At 37.2% G+C, this 23,498-nt stretch overlaps 1 protein-coding gene and 1 non-coding gene across 2 annotated transcripts in view; both read left to right on the plus strand.

Moving 5' to 3' along the window:
- COL24A1 (collagen type XXIV alpha 1 chain) overlaps positions 1 to 23,498 on the plus strand; it is a 350,400-nt gene that overhangs the window by 20,052 nt on the left and 306,850 nt on the right. Inside the window, exons 3-4 of the mRNA XM_070467179.1 lie at positions 6,669 to 6,722; positions 9,486 to 9,539. Of these exons, the coding sequence (XP_070323280.1) occupies positions 6,669 to 6,722; positions 9,486 to 9,539 (108 nt within the window). The remainder of the gene's footprint in view (positions 1 to 6,668; positions 6,723 to 9,485; positions 9,540 to 23,498) is intronic.
- Positions 11,704 to 11,775, plus strand: TRNAC-ACA (transfer RNA cysteine (anticodon ACA)). The gene has a single exon. It is a non-coding gene; the product is annotated as a tRNA-Cys (tRNA).

The following is a 23,498-nucleotide window of genomic DNA, read 5'->3' on the forward strand; positions in this document are numbered from 1 at the left end:
GACAGTAGTGAAAATGCAAAAGAAAAGTAGCATTCAAGAGATATCTTGAAGGAAAGTTTGGTAGAACTAGGAAATTAATTGGACTTAGGGACCAAGGATGGGGAATACATGTAAATCCATGGCTAATTCATTTCAATGTATGACAAAAACCACTGCAATGATGTAAAGCAATTAGCCTCCAACTAATAAAAATAAATGGAAAAAAAAACAACAAACAAACAAAAAACAAAATGCATACACAGCTCATACAACTCATTAAAAAAAAAAAAAGAAAAGAAAGAGGAGCAAGGTGGCTCTAAGATTTTAAGCCTGTGGGTTGAAAAACTGGTGATAACAATAGAAAAACCAATAATTAAAACAGGAAGTTGATTTTAGGAGAAGAAACCAAGTTAAAACATTTAAGGTGCTGTTGGCAAATCAGTAAGCTGTTGAAAGAGCTAAAGAAGGTGAAGTGAAAAGAGAAGTCAACATAGCAGGTATAGATTATGGGAGTTTTCTCATCAGTATTATAGAGTCAAGAAATTTGCAAGGAAAGGACTTGGCATAGAGTTAAGAGCCAAATTGGAAGGAATGCTTGCTTTGTGGTTATAGAAGGAAAAACAAAGCAGAAATATGACAGGATAGACAGATGGGACAGAACAATATAGTTAGTGTTAGTCGCTCAGTCGTGTCTGACTCTTTGTAACCCCATGGTAGCCTGCCAGGCTCCTCTGTCCATGGACTTCTCCAGGCAAGAATAGTGGTGTGGGAGCCATTCTTTTGTCCAGGGGATCTTCCTGACCCAGGGTCGGGATCAAACCCAGGTCTCCTGCATTGCAGGCAGATTCTTTACTGCCTGAGCCACCAGGGAAGCCCATAATATAGTATCATAAAAGCCAAAGATGAGAGTTTTGAGAAGAAATTGATCAGTGGTGCTGAAAGCTAAAGACTGAGAAAAAGTAGAGGAAATCCTTTGGATCTTCTGGTGGGAAAGTTGTTACTGAACTTTGATAATGATTTCAGCATAGTGTAGAAGTCTAAAGGTAAATTTTAGAAAGTGTATGAGAGAGTAAATGGTGATGAAATGATGAACTTTGTAGAGATTTTGCACTGCTTCTTGAAGTGGATTAAGCCTGAGGACAGCCTGATCCTTCCTACTTGCTGGTGCCTGTTTTACATCTACATACCCTTGTTCTTTTGATATCTTTGAAGTTCATTTCACTGAAACTATTAGGTTCTGTGTCAGTTTTTTCTGGTACTCTTTTGATCTGAAGTTTTGTTTTTTTTCTTTTTTACTTATTAAAGAAACATCTCTCCTTGTATTGTTAGGTATTTTTCTTATCCATTTTTCTATATTCTTCAGGCACACCAGTATACATGTGTTAAAAGTCCTTTGTGATGATAGTATTTATTATCTTCTCTACAATGATGTCCATGTGTTTGCCTTTTTCCATTTTATTTTATGTAAATTCAGTTAACTGCATCCATATTCCTTAACTGATTTTTTCAATTGTGGTCAGCTGTTATTGCTTCTGATGTGGATTTAGTCTATGATTCTTTCTTTTTTTTGCTTTTTCAATCTTTAAGCTCTTTTGGCTCACATTTCATTAACTTAGTTATTATTTTTGTCTTTTATGACTCTTCTTGGAGCTCTTTTTGTAGAAAAACAGCATCTTGAAATTCTTTGGATTTATAATGAACTATATGCAATTCTTTCTCTGCATGGAGTAATCCTTTTCTGGTAAAAAAAATTTTCATCTACTTTTAATTTATGTTTCTGTTCTCACACTTCCCTCCTCCCCTCAAAATGTATAGGTCCCTTGCTGGTTTCTTTCTGGTTATTGCTCATTTTTTTAAAATAGAGACAATTGTATTTGGGCCACTATGTGTTTTAGAATGGTATCAGTCAGTTCATTTCAGTCTCTCAGTCGTGTCCATCTCTTTGCGACCCCATGAATCGTAGCACGCCAGGCCTACCTGTCCATCACCAACTCCTGGAGCTTACTCAAACTCATGCCCGTCGAGTTGGTGACGCTATCCAGCCATCTCATCCTCTGTCGTCCCCTTCTCCTCCTGTCCCCAATCCCTCCCAGCATCAGGGTCTTTTCCAATGAGTCAACTCTTCGCATGGAGTGGCTAAAGTATTGGAGTTTCAGCTTCAGCATCAGTCCTTCCAATGAACACCCAGGACTGATCTCCTTTAGGATGGACTGGTTGGATCTCCTTGCAGTCCAAGGGACTCTCAAGAGTCTTCTCCAACACCACGATTCAAAAGTATCAATTTTTCGGTGCTCAGTTTTCTTTATAGTCCAACTCTCACATCCATACATGACCACTGGAAAAACTATATCCTTGACCAGATGGACCTTTGTAGGCAAAGTAATGTCTCTGCTTTTTAATATGCTATCTAGTTTGGTCATAACTTTCCTTCCAAGGAGTAAGTGTCTTTTAATTTCATGGCTGCAGTCACCATCTGCAGTGATTTTGGAGAATGGTATAGGAAGAGGCAAAAGGGAGTAAGGTGGAGTATACACAGCATCAAATTTAAGTTGCTGCCTTCAATGCCATCTTTTGATATGTATTTTGTCCTCTACCCAGAAATGTATCTCCTCTCATTTTCATGCACATGAGCCCTCTGTATCAGTCTGAGAAGTGATATGATGATTTATACTCTTGTCTTTTACGTCCTCCCTCCACCAGAAATCTCCTGAGGTTAGGAGATTTATTGTAGATCATAAAAATGATGGGTTCTTCCTTTTCAGCTCTACCTTCCTTACTGTTGGTTGTTTGAACTGGATCTTTGCAGGGTCATGAATTATAGTCCCTGTGGCTTTACCATTCCCTTGAACTTGGCTATTGTCGTTAAAGGATCATTGGAATGAACCTTCTGGACTGATATACTGTTAGATATCTGTAGCCTGTCCCAGGTTTGAGGTCTGAGGAGGGTTTTTTGTTTTTAGTCATCTTTCAGCATCTTTCCTTATTTCAAAATGTCTCACTATTTGAAAGATAATTTTCATATTTTGTGGTTTGTGGTTGTGGTTGTTTTCTTGTTTCATCAGAGAAGTTTTTTGCTTTTGGTATTTTTTGTTGTTTTCAGTGGGTTTTTGAGGGAAGGAGGGTAGTTTTAAAAATGTTCTCATTCTGCTATCTTTTATAGAAATTCTCTAGTGATCCATTTTAGAATGTAAATTAGATGATGTCATTTATCTGCTTAAAATTCTTCCGTGACAGGAGAGTATAGCAGTTAGAATAAATTTTAAAGTCTTTATCATGACCCATGCAGTCATTTGGCCCCTGTTTTCCTCTGCAGCATCATTTTGTTCCACTTTTGCTCGCTTCCACTGTTGGCTTTTTTTAGCTCCTTAATAAGATTGTATTTTTTGTTTGTTTTATTTTACTCATCTGTCATTCATTTTATTCCTATTTTCAAATTTTACTTTCTCCTCTTTCCTCATTCCTCTTCATTTTTTAGGTCTAACTTAGAGCTTCCTCAGAGACACATTCTCTCATAGCACAATATAAATTATGTGCACTATGTTGATCTCTGTTGGTTGCTTGTTCTTTTCTTCATATCACTAAATAAAATGCATATTATGTGTTTATTTGTTAATGGGTGTCTTTTTATCTCATTGTCAGCTCCAGGAGGCTTTGATTCTTACTAAAGTTTATTGAGTAAGTGAATGAATCAATGAGTGAGTGAACTATAAAAAGAAATTTATATGCAAGACTTCCAAGATTGACCAGACATTACTATCTCTTACAAGTATTGGATACATTTGCTTCAGTATATTACCTTAGTAATAATAATATTGTAACTAACATTGAGAACTACTTGTGCTCCATGCATACCTTTAAAAAATTCCTCTATAGTTTATGGTTAATTGCTCTATATCAGACATAATTACAAATATTTTATATACAATGACTTTAATGCCCACTATAATATCATCAATATTATAAAGATGAGAAAACCAAGTCTTAGCAAGATAGCTGACTTGTCTAAGGTCATTCAGCAAGTAAATGATTGAAGCATAATTTGATTCTAAATTGGGTGATTGCCATAGCATTGCTCTTAAACTGAATTATACTTTCTCTTAATAACTAATAATCTGAAAGTTAAAGTGCCTTTTCTAGTACTTCACTTATAGGAAATAATTCATAAAAAAGTCATATCATATAAAATTGCTTTTATTCCCTGGTTTCTAGGAAATGCCTATTAATAACTTATTCTCAAAGATATGAAAATGAAAAATTGTGAAGACAAGTTAAAATTTATTTTTACTTATTGCTAATTAATTCAAATATTTTAATCACAGCATAAATATACTTTTCCCCTACTTCCTAATATGAATGTAATAATTGCTTTTTCAGTGTGAATGTAGTAGTGTTTCTTTTGTCACAAAGTGGTGTGATAGGGCAGTAAATCAAACTAGATATTTTAATTTTGCATTGAGTTCTTTATTTTTAGTTTTTATTTTAGAGGACTTAAAATCATCAGCTGTTAAGTTCTGAGGATAAAAGTAGAACCAGAACTAATTTGAAAAGAGTTTTAATTTTTTTTTAAAATAAGTGAAAGTCAAGTTTTGATGGAAGCCAGTGATATAGTAGTAATTCTCAAAGTATTTGAAGAGTTCAGGATGGAGAATAGAAATATTATTTTTATGTGGTTGAAAGAGAAATATTACTTTTTTTTTCTTCCAATTAAAAGTTTATTAATTTTTTTCTTTTATTTCCATTTATTTTTATTAGTTGGAGGCTAATTACTTTACATCATTACAGTAGTTTTTGTCATACATTGAAATGAATTAGCCATGGATTTACATGTATTCCCCATCCCGGTCCCCCATCCCACCTCCCTCTCCACCCGATCCCTCTGGGCCTTCCCAGTGCACCAGGCCCGAGCACTTGTCTCAAGCACCCAACCTGGGCTGGTGATCTGTTTCACCCTAGATAATATACATGTTTCGATGCTGTTCTCTTGAAACATCCCACCCTCACCTTCTCCCAGAGTCCACAAGTCTGTTCTATACATCTAAGTCTCTTTTTCTGTTTTGCATATAGGGTTATCGTTACCATCTTTCTAAATTCCATATATATGTGTTAGTATACTGTAATGGTCTTTATCTTTCTGGCTTACTTCGCTCTGTATAATGAGCTCCAGTTTCATCCATCTCATTAGAACTGATTCAAATGAATTCTTTTTAATGGCTGAGTAATATTCCATGGTGTATATGTACCACAGCTTCCTCATCCATTCGTCTGCTGATGGGCATCTAGGTTGCTTCCATGTCCTGGCTATTATAAACAGTGCTGCCCCTTTGCCATATTAAAGAATACTTGAAAGGTTTTTGTTAAGTTAAGGGGTAGAAAAAGGCAAAATAAAAAGGAAAATGGACAGTTTGAAATATACAAAGAACATTAGAAAACTGAAAAATGACTGTAACATCAATAAAGGAGAAAGTTTCAAAGAGAAAAATGCTACAGACAATGAAGATCAATAGGTCATGCTATCTGTTAATGGTAGGGCTAATATCTTATCCTTGACATGTTTAATATCAAAGTTCCTAGTATTTTATTGCAGTAATGAATGAATATTTATAAAACATTGTATATAAATGTAAAGCGTAGCTGTATATGTGCTCTGAGACGTCAAGAATAATGCCATGGCGGCAGAGTGCTCAGTAACAATGAAATGAATAGACAGATGAATGAATAAATATATAGTAATCATATCCTGAATGAATATTTATTTCTCCACCAGTTGATTGTTAAAGTAAGGTAAAAAAAGATAATATAAGGCATAATATGTGGAAGCAAAGTAGTAGTTTCCTATTTCTTATTTGATATATTTCAGAAGTGACATTTAAAGAACTCAGAATACCTTAAAATTGATCTGTTTTTACGTTTTTACTGTTTTTACTTAAAATTGATTTTGTTTTTACAAAACCATTTAGCTCTATCGTCCTCCTGGTATGCTGCATTTTGTGTAGGGCAGATATATTACTGAATATGCTAACTCAGCTGGTAAAGAATCCGTCTGTAATGCAGGAGACCTATGTTCAATCCCTGGGTTGGGAAGATCCATGGAGAAGGGAATGGCTACCCACTCCAGTATGTTGACCTGGAGAATTCCTTGGACTGTGTATAGTCCATGGGTTCGGAAAGAGTTGGACACAACTGAGCAACTTTCACATACTAGAAGGATCTCATAGTAACAGTTTAACACATTACACAGATCTTAAGTCTTCTAAAAAAACATAAAACGGTCAGTGCTTTAGTTTTTCAAGGCAAGTCTTCTTTTGAAATGTGTTTGGAAAAAAAACACAAAAAACCTGTAGTTGCTGGTCTCCAAACCCTAAATTGAATTCCTCCTTCAGTAGTAAAAGTAAATTTAGGTAAAAAACTTCCCACAAAACTACTAGTTATGGTTCCTGTAAAAACCAGATACAGTGGCCGTAACCATAAGTCATAGACTTCCTGCTGCCATATCTGACCAGATTAAAGAGGACATTTGAGTTTCAACTCTCAGTCCTGCTGATTAAGGTGAGGGGTTTCATGTTATTTTAAAATCATCATCAGCTAGTAACTGGGGACTAAAATAGAGCCCTGGAGTGAAATCTTCACAAGACTTGCGAGAAAGGATGTGTCTGTTATCATGTCTAATATCTCAGCATTTGTTTTCCAAGGGTCCCCCTGGCCCAGCAGGCATCCCAGGTCCATCAGGAAAGAGAGGTCCACGGGTAAGTGGATGGGCTGCATTTCTCACTTGCTGTTAGAGTTGGTAGCTTTCCAGTATGCTTTTCCTACTGTTATACAGTCTGTACTTCCCCTGGAAATCTGCCTGGATTGTCAAACTTAGCATGGCCTTTGCCAATGCAAGAGGAGCTTGGGAACATGTGCCACTTATTTATTTGAGTGTAAACACCCAACCAAAGTATTCTCTGTGAACATGCCCAAAAAGATAATCAAATTTGTAGATTATTTGATTGTTTTGGTGCTACTTGTAACATTATTCTTAGTTATAAAGTGATCTCATCTGTAGTTGATAGTCCAAGGTGGGGATCATTTACTTTGGGAAATGAAGAAGAATGGGCAGCCTTAAAATAGTGCATTCCTGGATTACATAGTGGAAAATACTGGAGTTATAAACTAAAAAAATAATTGTCCTGAGGAAAAAAGCTTCCTCAAGGGTAGCAGTAGTTTTTCACATTAAACAAGTCCAACAAAAGGTTTATTGCTGTGTTAGAATTCATTTCTTTCAAACCTCAAAAAAAAAAAAAGTGAACTTTTACTAGCAGAAATTCTTCAAAGAGCTAGAAAAGGAATTGTGATTGTATGTTATAAAGACAAATGTAAACACCATGTATAATCGACTTTCTTTCCTAAGTTTTGCTTATCATGTAAACAAATTAATGTAAAACTCACCCTAAAATGCTAATTTAAATGGTCCATATTCACATCAAGCTCTTGTTGATGTGAGGCTCCAGATGAATGCTTACTCTGCTCTAGCTGTTTAACATTCGTTTTCTTTCTCTATACTTGATGACCTACCACGTTCCTCTCAAGAGTGTTTTCTAAACTTGTCCACTCTCCTCCAGCCAGCAAACCATTTCTGTCCTCCTCCTCTGTCAGGAGACCCTGGATTTTGCTTTCTGAGGGACCGAGTTCCCCTTTGCATTAATTGCATTCCCTCTCCACTGCTAAGGCTGCTCTTCTACAACTTAACCTTTCCTCTCCCTAGATTTTATCTTATTTGGCAAAAAACAGCAAGTTATCTTTTTTTTTTTTTTAAGTCCCAGACTTTCACTGATGCTAATTTTTCCTAAAGTCCTTGTCCTTGCTCACTCTTGCACTAATGAGCTCTGTGGAATAATACTTTATACCTATTGGCCCCACATCTACATCAACAACTAATTTGTTAATCCTCATAAGTTTTCCCACCTACTTTATTGAAAAATTTATTTTTGAAGACTACACAAATGAGAGGTCACGAAATCTAATTTTTTCCCTTAATTTTCATCTTGCTAGATATACTTTCCATGTTTGCATTGCTATCACTCCTCCCCCTTCTGAAACACAGTGCTCTGTTAATTCAGAAGTGAAACAAACAGATAAATATGAAGTATTTCTGTGTTAAGATAGAGGTATAACTGAAGGAAGAGTCTTCCCTCATAGTTCAGTTGGTAAAGAATCTTCATGCAGTGCAGGAGACTGGGTTCAATCCCTGGGTCAGGAAGATCCCCTGGAGGAGGAAATGGAAACCCACTCCAGTATTCTTGCCTGGGAAATCCTATGGACAGAGGAGCCTAGTAGGCTACAGTCCATGGGGTCACAAAGAGTTGGACATGACTTAGCAACTAAACTACTACATAGCCGAAGCGTACAGAGGTGGGTTCCAAGCCCAAATGAGTATAGAAGTCTTGGAGACCTGAAAGCCTTTCTGGAGATGAATCCTTGTTCTACTTGCTGGTTGTATGAACCTAAGTTTACCCATTTGTAAAGGGGAATAAATAACCACCCTGCAGGATTGTTATATGGATTAGTAATAATAATAATAATATAAAAAGCAGTAACAAGTTACTTACATATAGTAAGTATTTAGTAAATAGAAGCTATTATTGAATTCAAATGGACAAATACCACTTTTTTCTTAAATTTCCCATGCTGCATGGCTTGTGGGATCTCAGTTCTGCCACCAGGGATTAAAACTGGACCACAGGCACTGAAAGCACCGGATTCTAACCAATGGATCACCAGGGAATTCCCTAAATTGACAGATATTCATTGGGAGTCTGATATGTGCTAAGTACTATACTGGTAATATTAAAAATAGTTACCTTTCAAAGAATTTATAATCCTCGAACTAAACAGCACATGTCATGAAGAAGTTAAAATAGCAATAAAATATTAAAATAATAGAATTGTCCCAAGGCAGCATATAATTAATTGCAAATTAATTTTATATGTAGCAGTTTCTGTGGGATTGAGTAGTAAAGAGAAATCAGCTCATGCTGGTATAGCCAGGCTTTAAAGGTGGTATCTCAGTTGACACTTGAACATGATTTGAGCAGGTGTAGAAGGGGCAAGGTTAAATGAGGTAAGTCTTAAGGCACACATCATAGCATAAACAAAACCCAAGTGCAGAACGGGTTACTGGATGTTGAGAGGAGAGTAAAACAATTGCACTTTGTTATTTTGGGGCTTCTTACTCTGCACAACTTTTAGAAGTAGCACTGAACAATGTGGCTGGAGATAGAAGTGGTAAATAAGGGACGTAAACCCCTCAAAGCAGTGCTTTGAAGCAAAAAACAGAAATCACAGTTCTGCTCTATAGTCAGTGTCTTTTCTAACTGAAATATCCAAGACCTCAGAAGAGATAATGAACTTTGTAAAATAACATATCCATTTTAATGAATCATGTAATATTTATTTGAATGTTGTAATAAACACTTACTTGTATCTAGATCTAAGAATGATCTGACTTTTTTTTTTTCTATTTGTAGGGCATACCAGGGCCACATGGAAATCCTGGATTACCTGGATTACCAGGTCCAAAGGTGAGTGCTTTGAATATCACGTGATTTTCGGCACATTACTAAAGAAGGTCTTTAACTTTTAAAGTCAACCTTGGAATATCAGGAATCTCTGTCATCTCCAGAGCATGAGTCTTCAGCAAGATTGTCATAGGGTGGCAGATGGCCAGGTTCCTTGAGAGCCCACCATGTTTGGATTTATAAGTAGCCAGTGGTAAAGGCAAGCATGACCCTGCTTTGATATTCTAGTCTTTGTTGTCAAAATATGATGGCAATATATGGAAACCTCTGCAATGTACAGATTATGATTTGAGTACTTTACCTTAAATCAAGACTATTTTAATGCATAAATAAATACTGAGGAAATAAAACATCATTTATTTCCCTGTTTCATACTTCTCTAATATTTTCACTTGAAAAAGATCTATGAGGATAATGTTTATAGGATATACTCATATTTTTATGAAAAAAACTAACCTGAAAACCTGTAAAAATATGAGCATGCATAGTTGTATGCATGTCATAGTGTGACAGAGAGTAGTATAAGTATAGTAAAAACAGATGGAAGGATATGTACCAGGCTGGTTACCTTGACAGCAGGTATGGAATTGGAAATATAATTAAATATATATATCTATACACACACATGTACATGTGTGTGTAAGCACTAGGGTTTTGGTTGCCAGTGACATCATGAATATTTCAGGGTCATTAATAACCGCTCTGCTTATTAATTTTCTCACTCAAAAGTAACCAAATAGCTGTTACCATACAGATATAGGTTAAGATAGGATAGAGCTTAAGGACACAGGTTTTGGAATCTAACTGACTTGGATTCAAGTTTTAGCCCTTTTGATTTGTACATACTGTGCTTAGCTGTGTCTGACTCTTTGTGACCTCATGGACTGTAACGGTCAGGCTCCTCTGTCTATGGAGATTCTCCAGGCAAGAATACTGGAGTGGGTTGCCATTTCTTTCTCCAGGGGATCTTCCCAACCCAGGAATGATCCAGATCTCCCATATTGCAGGCGGATTCTCTACCATCTGAGCCACCAGGAAAGCCCCTTAATTTGTATGACTAGAAACAAATTACTTGCTTTGCCCCTTTAAGCTTCATTTTCTTCTCCAAAACAGGGAAAACCATAGTATGTCCTCATAGGGCTGGAGTGAAGGCTAAATAAATTGTGAGCAAAGCCCTTTACAGTGCTAACACATCATAAGTAATACCTTATTAATAATAAGTAATAATGACTCCCTCAGTTTCTCATCACTCTCAACAATTTTTTCAGTTTAATAAAATGTCTCAGAAAAATGGCTTTTAACTACTGGATATGTACCAGAAAAAAGACAAATGCCTTCTAAAGAAATGAGAATTTTGTTTTTAAATTTGTGATTCTCTAGCCCTGCAAGCTTTGTCTGGGGACTTCAGGGCTATTTAGACTAGTGGAAGGCTAGTGTAGCCGTAAAGACCCAGCTCATGTTTCTCCACCGAGCTCAAGTTCTAAGGCACTTGCCATCCTACTAACAGCCTCATCGCCACAACTTGACGGAAGACAGAATAGAGGTGGGGTTTCCACGTGGCCTGTGTCATCCTCTTTCCCTGCCTCAGCCAGTAATAGACATATACTTAAAAAAAAATAAAAATAAATTTAAAAAAACATATACTTGAAGAAATAAAAAAAGATGGAGAATAGGGTGAGGAGAGATGAAGACAGAAATAGTGGAAAGCCTTTGATTTCATTGACTTCTTAAAATGTGTGTACTTAGGAGAAAATACTTGAGAAAATGATGTCTGTGTCCAAAAAATTATCTTTGTCCAAAGATTAAAAACAGGGTATTTTTCAGTGTTGACTAATATGAATGTATGCTTCAGTAAAATGCCCTAGGAGAGATGAAGTTTTAATCTCAAGATTTCTCTTTAATATCATACTTAGTAGTATAAATGTAACTTTGACTATAACTATTTACCAATAACATATTATATGAACCTCTATATTAGGGATTTTGTAAGCTCTAATTAAAATTTGCAAGCAATTAATTGAATCTCTTGGGAACTTAGTCATATAAACCTGAATATCAGTCTTAGTTTATATTTAAATTTAATAATTTGATAGCCATCTTCAAAACAGCCAAAACTGACCATGATTTGTTTTAACTGCACATATTTGTGGGGACATTGGATTGGACTTCCCTGGTGGCTGAGACGGTAAAGCGTCTGCCTACAATGCAGGAGACCCGGGTTCAATCCCTGGGTCGGGAAGATCTCCTAGAGAAGGAAATGGCAACCCACTCCAGTATTCTTGCCTGGAAAATCCCATGGATGGTGGAACCTGGTAGGCTACAGTCTATGGGGTCACAAAGAGTCAGACACGACTGAGCAACTTCACTTTCACTTTAGATTGTGACAGGTATTAAAAATCACCACTGTGTTTTAAATGCATCTAGTAAGGCTAGTAGTGTATGGTTTATGAAACCAATTTTCCTAGATATTTAATATTTTAAAGTAATACGTACTTTAAAGTAATCAGGATTAATAGAACATTCAAGTTTTATACTTTGTAATCCTCTTATAGTATTTATTCAAGACAATGCAATAAATATGCAGATTTCATGCTCTCAAGGATAAATTTTGACATGTAATCACAGGATTTATTTTCCTTCGGGAACAAAGATCCCTCTTAGGTTAATGGATTTTACAGTATTAAGACATTTTCAGAATTTTTCTCTTTTCAGTTATTATTTAGCAAGAATAACATAGAATTATTGTCCTCTAAGAAAATTGTATAAAAAATCTTGCCACTTGTATAAGAAATTGCACATTTCAAAAGGGGTTACCTGAACTTGTGAAAAGACCAAATTAAGGCAATTGCAAGTTTAGAAAAATTTAACTGCAATGGAAAATGCAGTGCATTATGAAATGTTTATACAATCTTATTTGGATTAATATATTTTATAAAAATTGTTAGAACTGATATCAACCAGGGTTCTTGGCCTTAACCAGTCAATAGAAATTTCAGATTCCTTATGTGGGGTGAGGAAATAGGTGTGTTCAGGGGTTGGAGCAGAGCGGTGACTTAGATGTTTTCTCACCCCTTTGGTGGTGCGTATAGTGAAAGAGTGAAAGTCCCTCTGTCATGGGCTATATACAGTCCTCATGGACTATACAGTCCATGAAATTCTCCAGGCCAGAATACTGGAGTGGGTGTAGCTGTTCCCGTCAAGAGGATCTTCCCAACCCAGGGATTGAACCTAGGTCTTCCGCATTGCAGGCGGATTCTTTACCAGCTGAGCCACCAGGGAAGCCCAAGAATACTGGAGTGGGGAGCCTATCCCTTCTCCAGGGGATCTTCCCGACCCACAAATTGAACTGGGGTCTCCTGCATTGCAGGTTGCATATAGAGGTATATGCAATGCATTGCTTTTGCTCTGACCCCCTGTTTTGGCTCCAAGCTCTTCAGAAGTGGCAGTTGGGTGTTGGTTTTCTTTCTTTCTCTTTTTTTTTTTTTGGTCATTTTGTTTGTCCAGAGATGCAACTTTTACTGAAAGTATCACATTTATTATCTGTTACATAAAACAAAAAGTCTCTTAAGAATGAATATACCTTAAGATAGTATAGAAATATATTCTAATTATAAGGCTATTTTAAAGTTTATAAGAATAAAGCTTATTTTGCAAACACACTCTAGATTGATGCAAAATCTAACATTTTATTTTCTGTTATACTTTTACAATTAAGTTAGTATTTACCATCAAGGACAAAGAATGTAACTTATCTCTGGTGGTTCTCAACTCTGTTCAAGCAAAGTACGTTTTCACATGTTTGTCTTCCTTAATAGATTCTGAGTTATTTGAATGCAGGGGCCAGATCTTATTCCTCTTTACCTTTGTATCTAGCCCAGTGCCTAGGATGTGTTAGGCATTCTATAAATGTTTAACTGAAGCAATAAACAGAACACATTAGTACTAAGGCATTGGCATCATAAGGGAATAAGAACTAGCACTTACTGAGCATCTAGTATCAGTTGACAATATTTTATGTATGCCATCTCATTCAATTCCACTTCAATTAAGAGTACTATTCAGAGCAGGCTTTATTACCTTCTGCTTTCCATAGAAGAAAACATATTCAGAGAAGTAAGTACTTAACCAAGGTAACACAGTTTAACTGGCATCAGAATTAGATCTGTTTTACTCTTTACCTTACACCTATTTGTCTCTACTAGCATAGTGAGTGGTTCACTATGAACCTTGAATGTATGAAACAGCACCTTAAGAAGGAAAGATGAGGGTGGGGTAACCTAGTGTAATTAAAGACTTTCTGAATTCATTTAGTAATAGTAACAAAATATGTCCATTCCAAGGTTCCAGCTAATCCTTTGGATACTAGTAAGATATAAATGCCATAAAGAGTGAAACTGAACTCTCATCCCTTAGAACTGTGTTGCTAAATTGCTAAATAGTAGAAGAACAAAATGCCACACAAAAATTTTGTGGGTATATAACATTCTTCAGCAATATTAGAACTAATTTAAAATAGAGATAAACTATTGAGTTCTTTAGCTGAAATCAGTAGACTTCTGATAGAAATATTGTTTTTCTTAAAAAAAAAGTCTTTCTAAAAAAATATCAAGTGAATTCTGCTTCTCTATTTGCTAGAGAGAACAACTTTTTTCTTGCCACAAAATTCTATCTAGGTCCATAGTTCATCATATTTACTTATTTAATATAAACTTTATTTGTAGGTTGCTGGAAATTTTTATTACTATTAATTAATACATGATTGATTTTGCAGTAGATCTTCAGACATGAGTCCAAATGAAGACTCTATATCTTCAGCCTACCCTATACTTACAGTTCTAGTCCAGGCAATCTATTCATGTCCAGATAATTTCTTTCCCAAAAATGCCTCTTAAAGTCTACTAAAAACTTTCCATGAATGTTAATTAGTAGCATGTATTACTTTACTTAAGTTCAATAGCTCCTTCAAATTTAATCCCATTCAATGAAAACATCTAACCTTAGTAAGCTGCTATTAACAGTGTCCTGTTAGTATAGGCTTGGCCAAAATGTTCATTTTGGATTTTCTTTTAAGATCATGGAAAAATCTGCAAGAAAATTTTGGCCAACTCAATAATATTAAATGAAATGTTATTAATTAATAATATTAAATATTGAATTACAGAGTATATCTTTGTGCTATACTTTATTTCTGGTTTTGGCCCTCTGTTCCCATGTTTCCATCATGTCTCCCATTTTCCTTGCTTGTAAATTAAATAAATACATTGAGTATAGATGCTGACCCATTCTAAGGATTCTTTTACAGAGTCAGATTGCTATGAAAAGTTTTCAGTTCAACATTCTGACAATGTAAAGTATGATAAAATGTTGAAGACTTAGGTGCTCCTGTTGTTCTGTACAACATAAGGACCTTTATGTAAAGGACCAGACAAATATGACAAATACATTAAATTTTTTTCCTTCTGACCATCAAAGACTGTTAGGATCACATCAAAAGGATTCAGAAGCCAATCCGAAAAGCTTCTACTAGTCAAAGACTGGTATAGTTTGAGCATCATTAAGAATATTAACTGTAGTAGAGTGTCACATCAAATATCTCCAAATCCATGAGTTTACTTTGTAGCTAAGAACAGAGAAGCCCTCATTGATTACCTTTAGAGGATGCTAGGGAATTGCATCTATCACATTGTATATTCAACAATTCAATTCAAATCTGACACTAACTACCCCACGTTAGTGTCAGACTCGACAGATTTAAGGGATCAATCCCACATGACTCCCCACATTTGAGATGCTAACAGCAGAACACTTGTGCTTGGCTGACTACATGTCCAGGGCTTCCCACGATCTCTTCCTCTCCAAGGTTTGCTATTTTGCTGTAATAGCTCACAGAACTCAGGAAAACATTTTAATAAGGTGTACCAATTTATTATTAAAAAATAGAACTCAAATAGCTGAAAGGTAGAGATGCATAGGGCAAAATATGGAGGGTGGAAGCCTAGAGCTTCCATGCCCTTCCTAGGTACATCATGCTCCCAGTGTGTTCACCTACTGGAAGATCTTGGAATGTCTTTAAGAGATTTTATACTAAATTTCTACCACCCCCTCCTGTCCCTGGAAGTGGGGGAGGAGATGGGGCTAAATTTTACTACCCTCTAATCACTTGTTTCCTTTCTGGTGACTAGTCCCCATCCTGAAGCTATCTGGCTCCCTCTCTCCAGTCACCTCATTAGCATAAGTTCAGATCAAAAAGGGCTTGTTATGAATAATAAAAAGCACTCCTATGACTCAGGAAATTCCAAGGGTTTTAGGATCTCTGTGCCAGGAACCAGGGACAAAGACCGAATGTATACTTTCAGAATGTGGTCCACTGGAGAAGGGAATGGCAAACCACTTTAGTATTCTTGCCTTGAAAGCCCTATGTACATTATGAAAGGCAAAAAGATAGGACACTGAAAGATGAACTCCTCAGGTCAGTAGGTGTCCAATATGCTACTGGAGATTAGTGGAGAAATAACTCCAGAAAGAATGAAGAGATGGAGCCAAAGCAAAAACAACACCCAGTTGTGGATGTGACTGGTGATGGAAGCAAGGTCTGATGCTTTAAAGAGCAATGTTGCCTAGGAACCAGGAATGTTAGGTCCGTGAATCAAGGCAAATTGGAAGTGGTTAAACAGGAGATGGCAAGAGTGAACATCGACATTTTAGGAATCAGTGAACTAAGATGGACTGGAATGGGTGAATTTAACTCAGATGACCATTATATCTACTACTGTGGGCAGGAATCATTTAGAAGAAATGGAGTAGCCATCATAGTCAACAAAAGAGCCCAAAATGCAATACTTGAAGGCAATCTCAAAAATGACAGAATGATCTCTGTTTGTTTCTAAGGCAAACCATTCAATATCACAGTAATTCAAGTCTATGCCCCAACCAGTAATGCTGAAGAAGCTGAATTTGAACGGTTCTATGAAGACCTACCAGACCTTCTAGAACTAACACCCCAAAAAGATGTTCTTTTCATTATAGGGGACTGGAATGCAAAAGTAGGAAGTCAAGAAACACCTGGAGTAACAGGCAAATATGGCCTTGGAGTGTAGAATGAAGCAGGGCCAAGGCTAATAGAGTTTTGCCAAGAGAATGCACTGGTCATAGCAAACACCCTTTTTCAACAACACAAGAGAAGACTCTACACATGGACATCACCAGATGGTCAACACCAAAATCTGACTGATTATATTCTTTGCAGCTAAAGATGGAGAAGCTCTATACAGTCAGCAAAAACAAGACTGGGACCTGACTGTGACTCATGAACTCCTTATTGCCAAATACAGACTTAAATTGAAGAAAGTAGGGAAAACCACTAGACCATTCATTGTATGACCTAAATCAAATCCCTAATGATTATACAGTGGAAGTGAGAAATAGATTTAAGGGACTAGGTCTGATACAGTGCCTGATGAACTATGGATGGAGGTTCGAGACATTGTACAGGAGACAGGGATAAAGACCATCCCCAAGAAAAAGAAATGCAAAAAAGCAAAATAGCTGTCTGAGGAGACATAACAAATAGCTGTGAAAAGAAGAGAAGTGAAAAGCAAAGGAGAAAAGGAAAGATACACCCATTTGAATGTAGAGTTCCAAAGAATAGCAAGGAGAGATAAGAAACTCTTCTTCAGTGATCAAAGAAATAGAAGAAAACAATAGAATGGGAAAGACTAGAGATCTCTTCAAGAAAATTAGAGATACCAAGGGAACATGTCATGCAAAGATGGACTCAATAAAGGACAAAAATGGTATGGACCTAACAGAAGCAAAAGATATTAAGAAGAGGTGGCAAGAATACAGAGAAGAACTGTACAAAAAAGATCTTCATGACCCAGATAATCACGATGGTGTGATCACTCACCTAGAGCCAGACATCCTGGAATGTGAAGTCGTGGACCTTAGGAAGCATCACTACAAACAAAGCTGGTGGAGGTGATGGAATTCCAGTTGAGCTATTTCAAATCCTAAAAGATGATGCTGTGAAAGTGCTGCACTCAATATGCCAGCAAATTTGAAAAACTCAGCAGTGGCCGGAGGACTGGAAAAGGTCAGTTTTCATTCCAGTCCCAAGAAAGGCAGTACCAAAGAATGTTCCAACTACTGCACAATTGTATTCATCTCACACGCTAGCAAAGTAATGCTCAAAATTCTCCAAGCCAGGCTTCAACAGTACGTGAACCGTGAACTTCCAGATGTTCAGGCTGGTTTTAGAAAAAGGCAGAGGAACCAGAGATAAAATTGCCAACATATGCTGGATCATCAAAAAAGCAAGAGGGTTCCAGAAAAACATCTATTTCTGCTTTATTGACTATGCCAAAGCCTTTGGCTGTGTGGATCACAATAAACTGTGGAAAATTCTGAAAGAGATGGGAATACCAGACCACCTGACCTGCCTCTTGAGAAATCTGTATGCAGGTGAAGAAGCAACAGTTAGAACTGGACATGGAACAACAGACTGGTTCCAAATAGGAAAAGGAGTATGTCAAGGCTGTATATTGTCACCCTGCTTATTTAACTCATATGCAGAGCACATCATGAGAAATGCTGGGCTGGATGAAGCACAAGCTGGAATCAAGATTGCCAGGAGACATATCAATTACCTCAGATATGCAGATGACACCACCCTTATGGTAGAAAGTGAAGAAGAACTAAAGAGCCTCTTGATGAAAGTGAAAGAGGAAAGTAAAAAAGTTGGCTTAAAGCTCAACATTCAGAAAACTAAGATCATGGCATCCGGTCCCATCACTTCATGGCAAATAGATGGAGAAACAGTGGAAACAGGGGCAGACTTTATTTTGGGGGGCTCCAAAATCACAGCAGATGCTGACTGCAGCCATGATATTAAAAGACCCTTACTCCTTGAAAAGAAAGTTATGACCAACCCAGACAGCATATTAAAAAGCAGAGACATTACTTTGTCAACAAAGGTCTGTCTAGTCAAGGCTATAGTTTTTCTAGTAGTCATGTATGGATGTGAGAGTTGGACTGTATAGAAAGCTGAGTGCTGAAGAATTGATGCTTTTGAACTATGGTATTAGAGAAGACTCTTGAGAGTCCCTTGGACTTCACGGCGGTCCAACCAGTCCATCCTAAAGGAAATCAGTCTTGAATATTCATTGGAAGGACTGATGCTGAAGCTGAAACTCCAATGCTTTGGCCACCCGATGTGAAGAACTGATTCCTTTGAAAAGACCCTGATGCTAAGAAAGATTGAAGGCAGGAGGAGAAGGGGATGACAGAGGATGAGATGGTTGAATGGCATCACTGACTCAATGGACATGAGTTTGATAAACTGCAGGAGTTGGTGATGGATAGGGAGACCTGGTGTGCTGCAGTCCATGGGGTCACAAAGAGTCGTACATGACTGAGCAACTGAACTGAATACTTTTATTATACCACGTGTCATTATTTTAAAAAATGGTAAATATAGAAAAAATAAGGGGAAAGAATAATTTTTTTCTTATGAAATTGCCTTACCTTTCCTAGAATTAAAGCTTAGTTCTGATGCTGAAAGCTCAGCTTCTCTGTACACCGGTGCCAAATTGTGACATGGAAAAGGATAGCTTTATTTTTTGCCAGGAAAAGGGTGACACAGTGGGCTCATACTCTTAACAACCATGTGTCCCAACTTGGGAAAGATAGAGACAAGTTGTATAGTAATTATTCAAAGAGGACAGCATGATTAGCTTGTGGACATTCATGTCCACTAAGGGTTAATGATGAAGTAAATTAGGAGCCTACATTGTCAACCTTCAGGTCCAACTGGTCTGGGGTCTATATACTTGTGGGTAGCATACCATCATTAATCATTAACTTCTCTCGCCTGGAGAGTTTCAGTATTTGCCAAGTAGCTCAAAGATACTGTTGTGTGTATCCTTTGATGGGGGATATAAGACCTTGCCCCAAGGCTCCTCTTGACTGTTTTCTCCCGGACCTTACATCACCTCCCTTCCCCTAATTTACAGTTGCTTGAATTTGCCCTTTGAAATTCAGGGAACATCTTGGAGGCTGAAGGAAGGCTGTTTCCTATAATAAAAGAAATGGGGGGCACAGAAAGTCCTTGTGCCCTGGAGCCCAACAGGGCCCTGCACAGTATCACTACAACCAAATGGTTGATGAAGGGAAGTTTCTTTTTACAGAAAAATCTAGCAAATTAAGAATACTAGAATTAAAAATCACCACTTTTGCCATCCTGATGAAAAAAAGATTAAAAAACAGAAGCAACTCAGGAAGTTCAAAGCCCTTGAGGCAGGAGGATGCTTGGCAGGCTTTGAGGAATGCTGAATGAGATAAGTGGTAGCAGATAGATCAGAGAGATAGTAAGAGGCAGGTTAGTTCAGATGTTGCAGGTAAGAATTTTGGTTTGAATTTTACTGTTGTGTATTTGTTGGAGAGTTCTAAGTACAGGGAAGCCTGGTGTGCTGCAGTCAATGGGGTTGCAAAGAGTTGGACATGACTGAGTGACTGAACAAGAACAAAGTAGAAAGACAGCATCATGCAATTTATGTTATGGAAGGATGGTTCTGGCTATCACAGAGAATAGATTGGGGTAAGGGAAGGGAGAAATAGGAACACCAGTTTAGAGACTTCTTCATTGGTCTACCCAAACTCATGCCATGGATGAGGGACTAGAGTGTTAACAACAGCGACAGTGTGAAGTGGTCAAAATCTATACATATTTTGAGGTACAGTCAACATAATTGCGGCTGAGTCACTTACAAGTAGTTGAACAGCTGATATTGTGGGAGCTGCCATCTACTGGAATGAGGAGGAATGTGATTTGGGGTTTTCATTGGTTTTGTTTTTGCCTGGGATGAAATCAAGGGTTCATCTTCATTAATGTTTTCAAAGAACCAACTTTTGGATTTGTTGATTTTTTTCTATGGACCATTTAATGTTTAATTGATTTTTAGCTCTATTCTAATTTAGAGCTGTGAATATCTCTCTAAGGGCTGATTTCCCTGGAGGAGAAAATGGCAACCCACTCGTTTTAGGAGAATCCCATGGACAGAGAAGCCTGGTGGGATGCAGACCATGGGGTCACAAAGAGTCAGACGTGACTGAAGTGACTTAGTGTTGCAGACCCCAGTACTTGAGAAACCAAGCACCACACTTGGAGAGTAGGAGAACTCAGGTTTATTACACCAGTGGGCCCAGAGGAATTAATACTCCAAGCTCTGAGCCTTGAACAAAGGGGTTACAAACTTTTTATAGACAGACTATAGTGGGCAACAGGCTGGTTTGAACTAAGGATTTTCACATATGCAGAAACAGTAGTAAAGATGGGGAGGGGGATGCCTGACCTTTACATGGACAGGCATGATTAAGCAGGTTTCCAGGGGCTGGGCAATTGCAAAGAGCAGGACAAGGGTGAGTGAGATAAGCTCCAGTTCCTAGTACTGTAAGTCCCCACCTTCAGAGACCATGTGATCCAGACTGCAAGGAACAAGTTGAGTTACAGAGGCAGAAGGAGCAAGAGGTTATGTAAAATTTTAATTTTTCCTCTTCATTAGTACACACGTGCACATTTGATATGTTGTTTCCATTAAGTTGAAATAAATGCTTTCATCTTCATTCATGGGTTATTCTGAAGTACATTGTTTTGTTTAATGTTCATCAGTTGGAAGCTTTTCTAGTGACCTTATTGTTACTGATTTCTAATTTAGTTCCATTGTGGTCAGTACACAATGGAAGAGTTTAATCTTTTAAAATTTGTTTGAGGCATTTTATGGTCCAACAGGTGATCTGTCCTGATTAATATTTCACATGAACTTCAGAAGGTTGTGTATCTTGTATTTGTTGGGTATCAGTTCAGTTCAGTCAATCAGTCTTGTCCGACTCTTTGTGACCCCAGTGACTGCAGCATGACAGGCTTCCCTGTCCATCAGCAACTCCCACTCCTGGAGCCTACTCAAACTCATGTCCATTGAGTTGGTGATGCCATCCAACCATCTCATCCTCTGTTGTCCCCTTCTCTCGCCTTCAATCTTTCCCAGCATCAGGGTCTTTTCAGATGAGTCAGTTCTTCTCATCAAGTGGCCAAGGTATTGGAGTTTCAGCTTCAACATCAGTCCTTCCAGTGAATATTCAGGATTGATTTCCTTTAGGATGGACTGGTTGGATCTCCTTGAAGTCCAAGGGACTCTCAAGAGTCTTTTCCAACACCACAGTTCAAAAGCATCAATTCTTCGGCACTCAGCTTTCTTTATGGTCCAACTCTCACATCCACATATGACTACTGGAAAAACCATAGCTTTGACTAGATGGACCTTTGTCAGCAAAGTAATCTCTGCTTTTTAATATGCTGTCTAGGTTGGTCATAGCTTTTCTTCCAAGGAGCAAGCATCTTTTAATTTCATGGCTGCAGTCACCATCTGCAGTGATTTTGGAGCCAAAAAAAGTCTCTCACTGTTTCCATTATTTCCCCATCTATTTGCCATGAGTGTTGTGTAAATGTCAATTCGATTAGGGTGGCTTGTGGTAGTCAGATTTTCTCTGTCCTTACTAGATTTTTTTTGGTCTGGTTGGAGTCAAATTTTCTCTGTCCTTACTAGTTGTATTTGTTTTTAGAAAGTGTTTAGTTAGTGTTTGCTCCATGTATTTTGCCGCAGTGTGTGATACATGCACATATAAGGTTGATTGTTTTCCTGATTATCGGCTATTTTTATCATTATCAAATACATTTAGTACGTCTCCTCTTTTTGAAATCTAATGTGTTAGTAATAGAGCCACACCAAATTTTTAGTGCTTTTTGTCTACTATATAAATTTCCTTTCCTTTACCTTTCTATATTTAAATTGCATCTCTTATAGACACTGTGTAGTTGGATTTTACAAGTTTATTCAGGTTGATGATCTCTGATTTTTCATTAGAGCATTAAGTTCCTTTACACTTGTGTAATTTTGGTATGACTGGGTCTTGATCTTCTGCATTGTCATTTCTTTTCCATTTGTCCCATATGTTTTGCTCCTTTATTCCTTTTTTCTACCTTCTTTTTGGATAATCAAATATTTTTTAGTATTCTATTTAATTTCTCTGTTGGCATTTCAGCTGTATTTTTGATCTTTAGTCATTGCTTTAGGGGTCACAATATGCATTATTAACTTATTGTAGTTTACTTGGAATTAATATGGTAATATTCCATGTAGAATATGACTCATACAATTATTTACCTATTATCCTCCCATATTTTGTGTTCTGTTATTTATTTTACATCTGCTGCTGCTAAGTCGCTTGAGTCATGTCCAACTCTGTGCGACCCCACAGACAGCAGCCCACCAGAATCCCCGTCCCTGGGATTCTTCAGGCAAGAATACTGGAGTGGGTTGCCATTTCCTTATCCAATTCATGAAAAGAAAAGTAAAAGGGAAGTCACTCAGTCATGTCCCACTCTTAGCGACCCCTTGGACTGCAGCTACCAGGCTCCTCTGTCCATGGGATTTTCCAGGCGAGAGTACTGGAGTGGGTTGCCATTGCCTTCTCCGATTTTACATCTATATCATTATAAACCCAATAGTACAATGGAATAATTTCTGTATTAAGTAACCAGTCTTTTAAGGAAATTGGAAGAAACAAGCAAGGGATTTATTTTCATTTCCAGAGCTCTTTATTCCTTCCTTTGGATCTGAGTTTCTATCTGGTGTCACTTGTCATTGAAGAAATTCCTAGAAGAAATTCCTTCAGTATTCTTGGAGTACAGTTCTACTGGCAATGATTTCTCTTGGTTTTTGTTTATGTGAAATTTCTCTACATTTTTTTGAAGGATATTTAAAAAATTATTGAGTAAAGAAATCTTGGTTGAGAATGTTTTTCTTACAGTACTTTAAGCATGTCTGCTGTTCTCATCTTTTGGCCTTTACTGTTTCTGATGAGAATTCAGCCAACATTATTGTTTCTTTCAATATGATATGTATTTTT

This window comes from Odocoileus virginianus, chromosome 5, assembly GCF_023699985.2.
Source record: "Odocoileus virginianus isolate 20LAN1187 ecotype Illinois chromosome 5, Ovbor_1.2, whole genome shotgun sequence".
Lineage (NCBI taxonomy): Eukaryota > Metazoa > Chordata > Mammalia > Artiodactyla > Cervidae > Odocoileus > Odocoileus virginianus.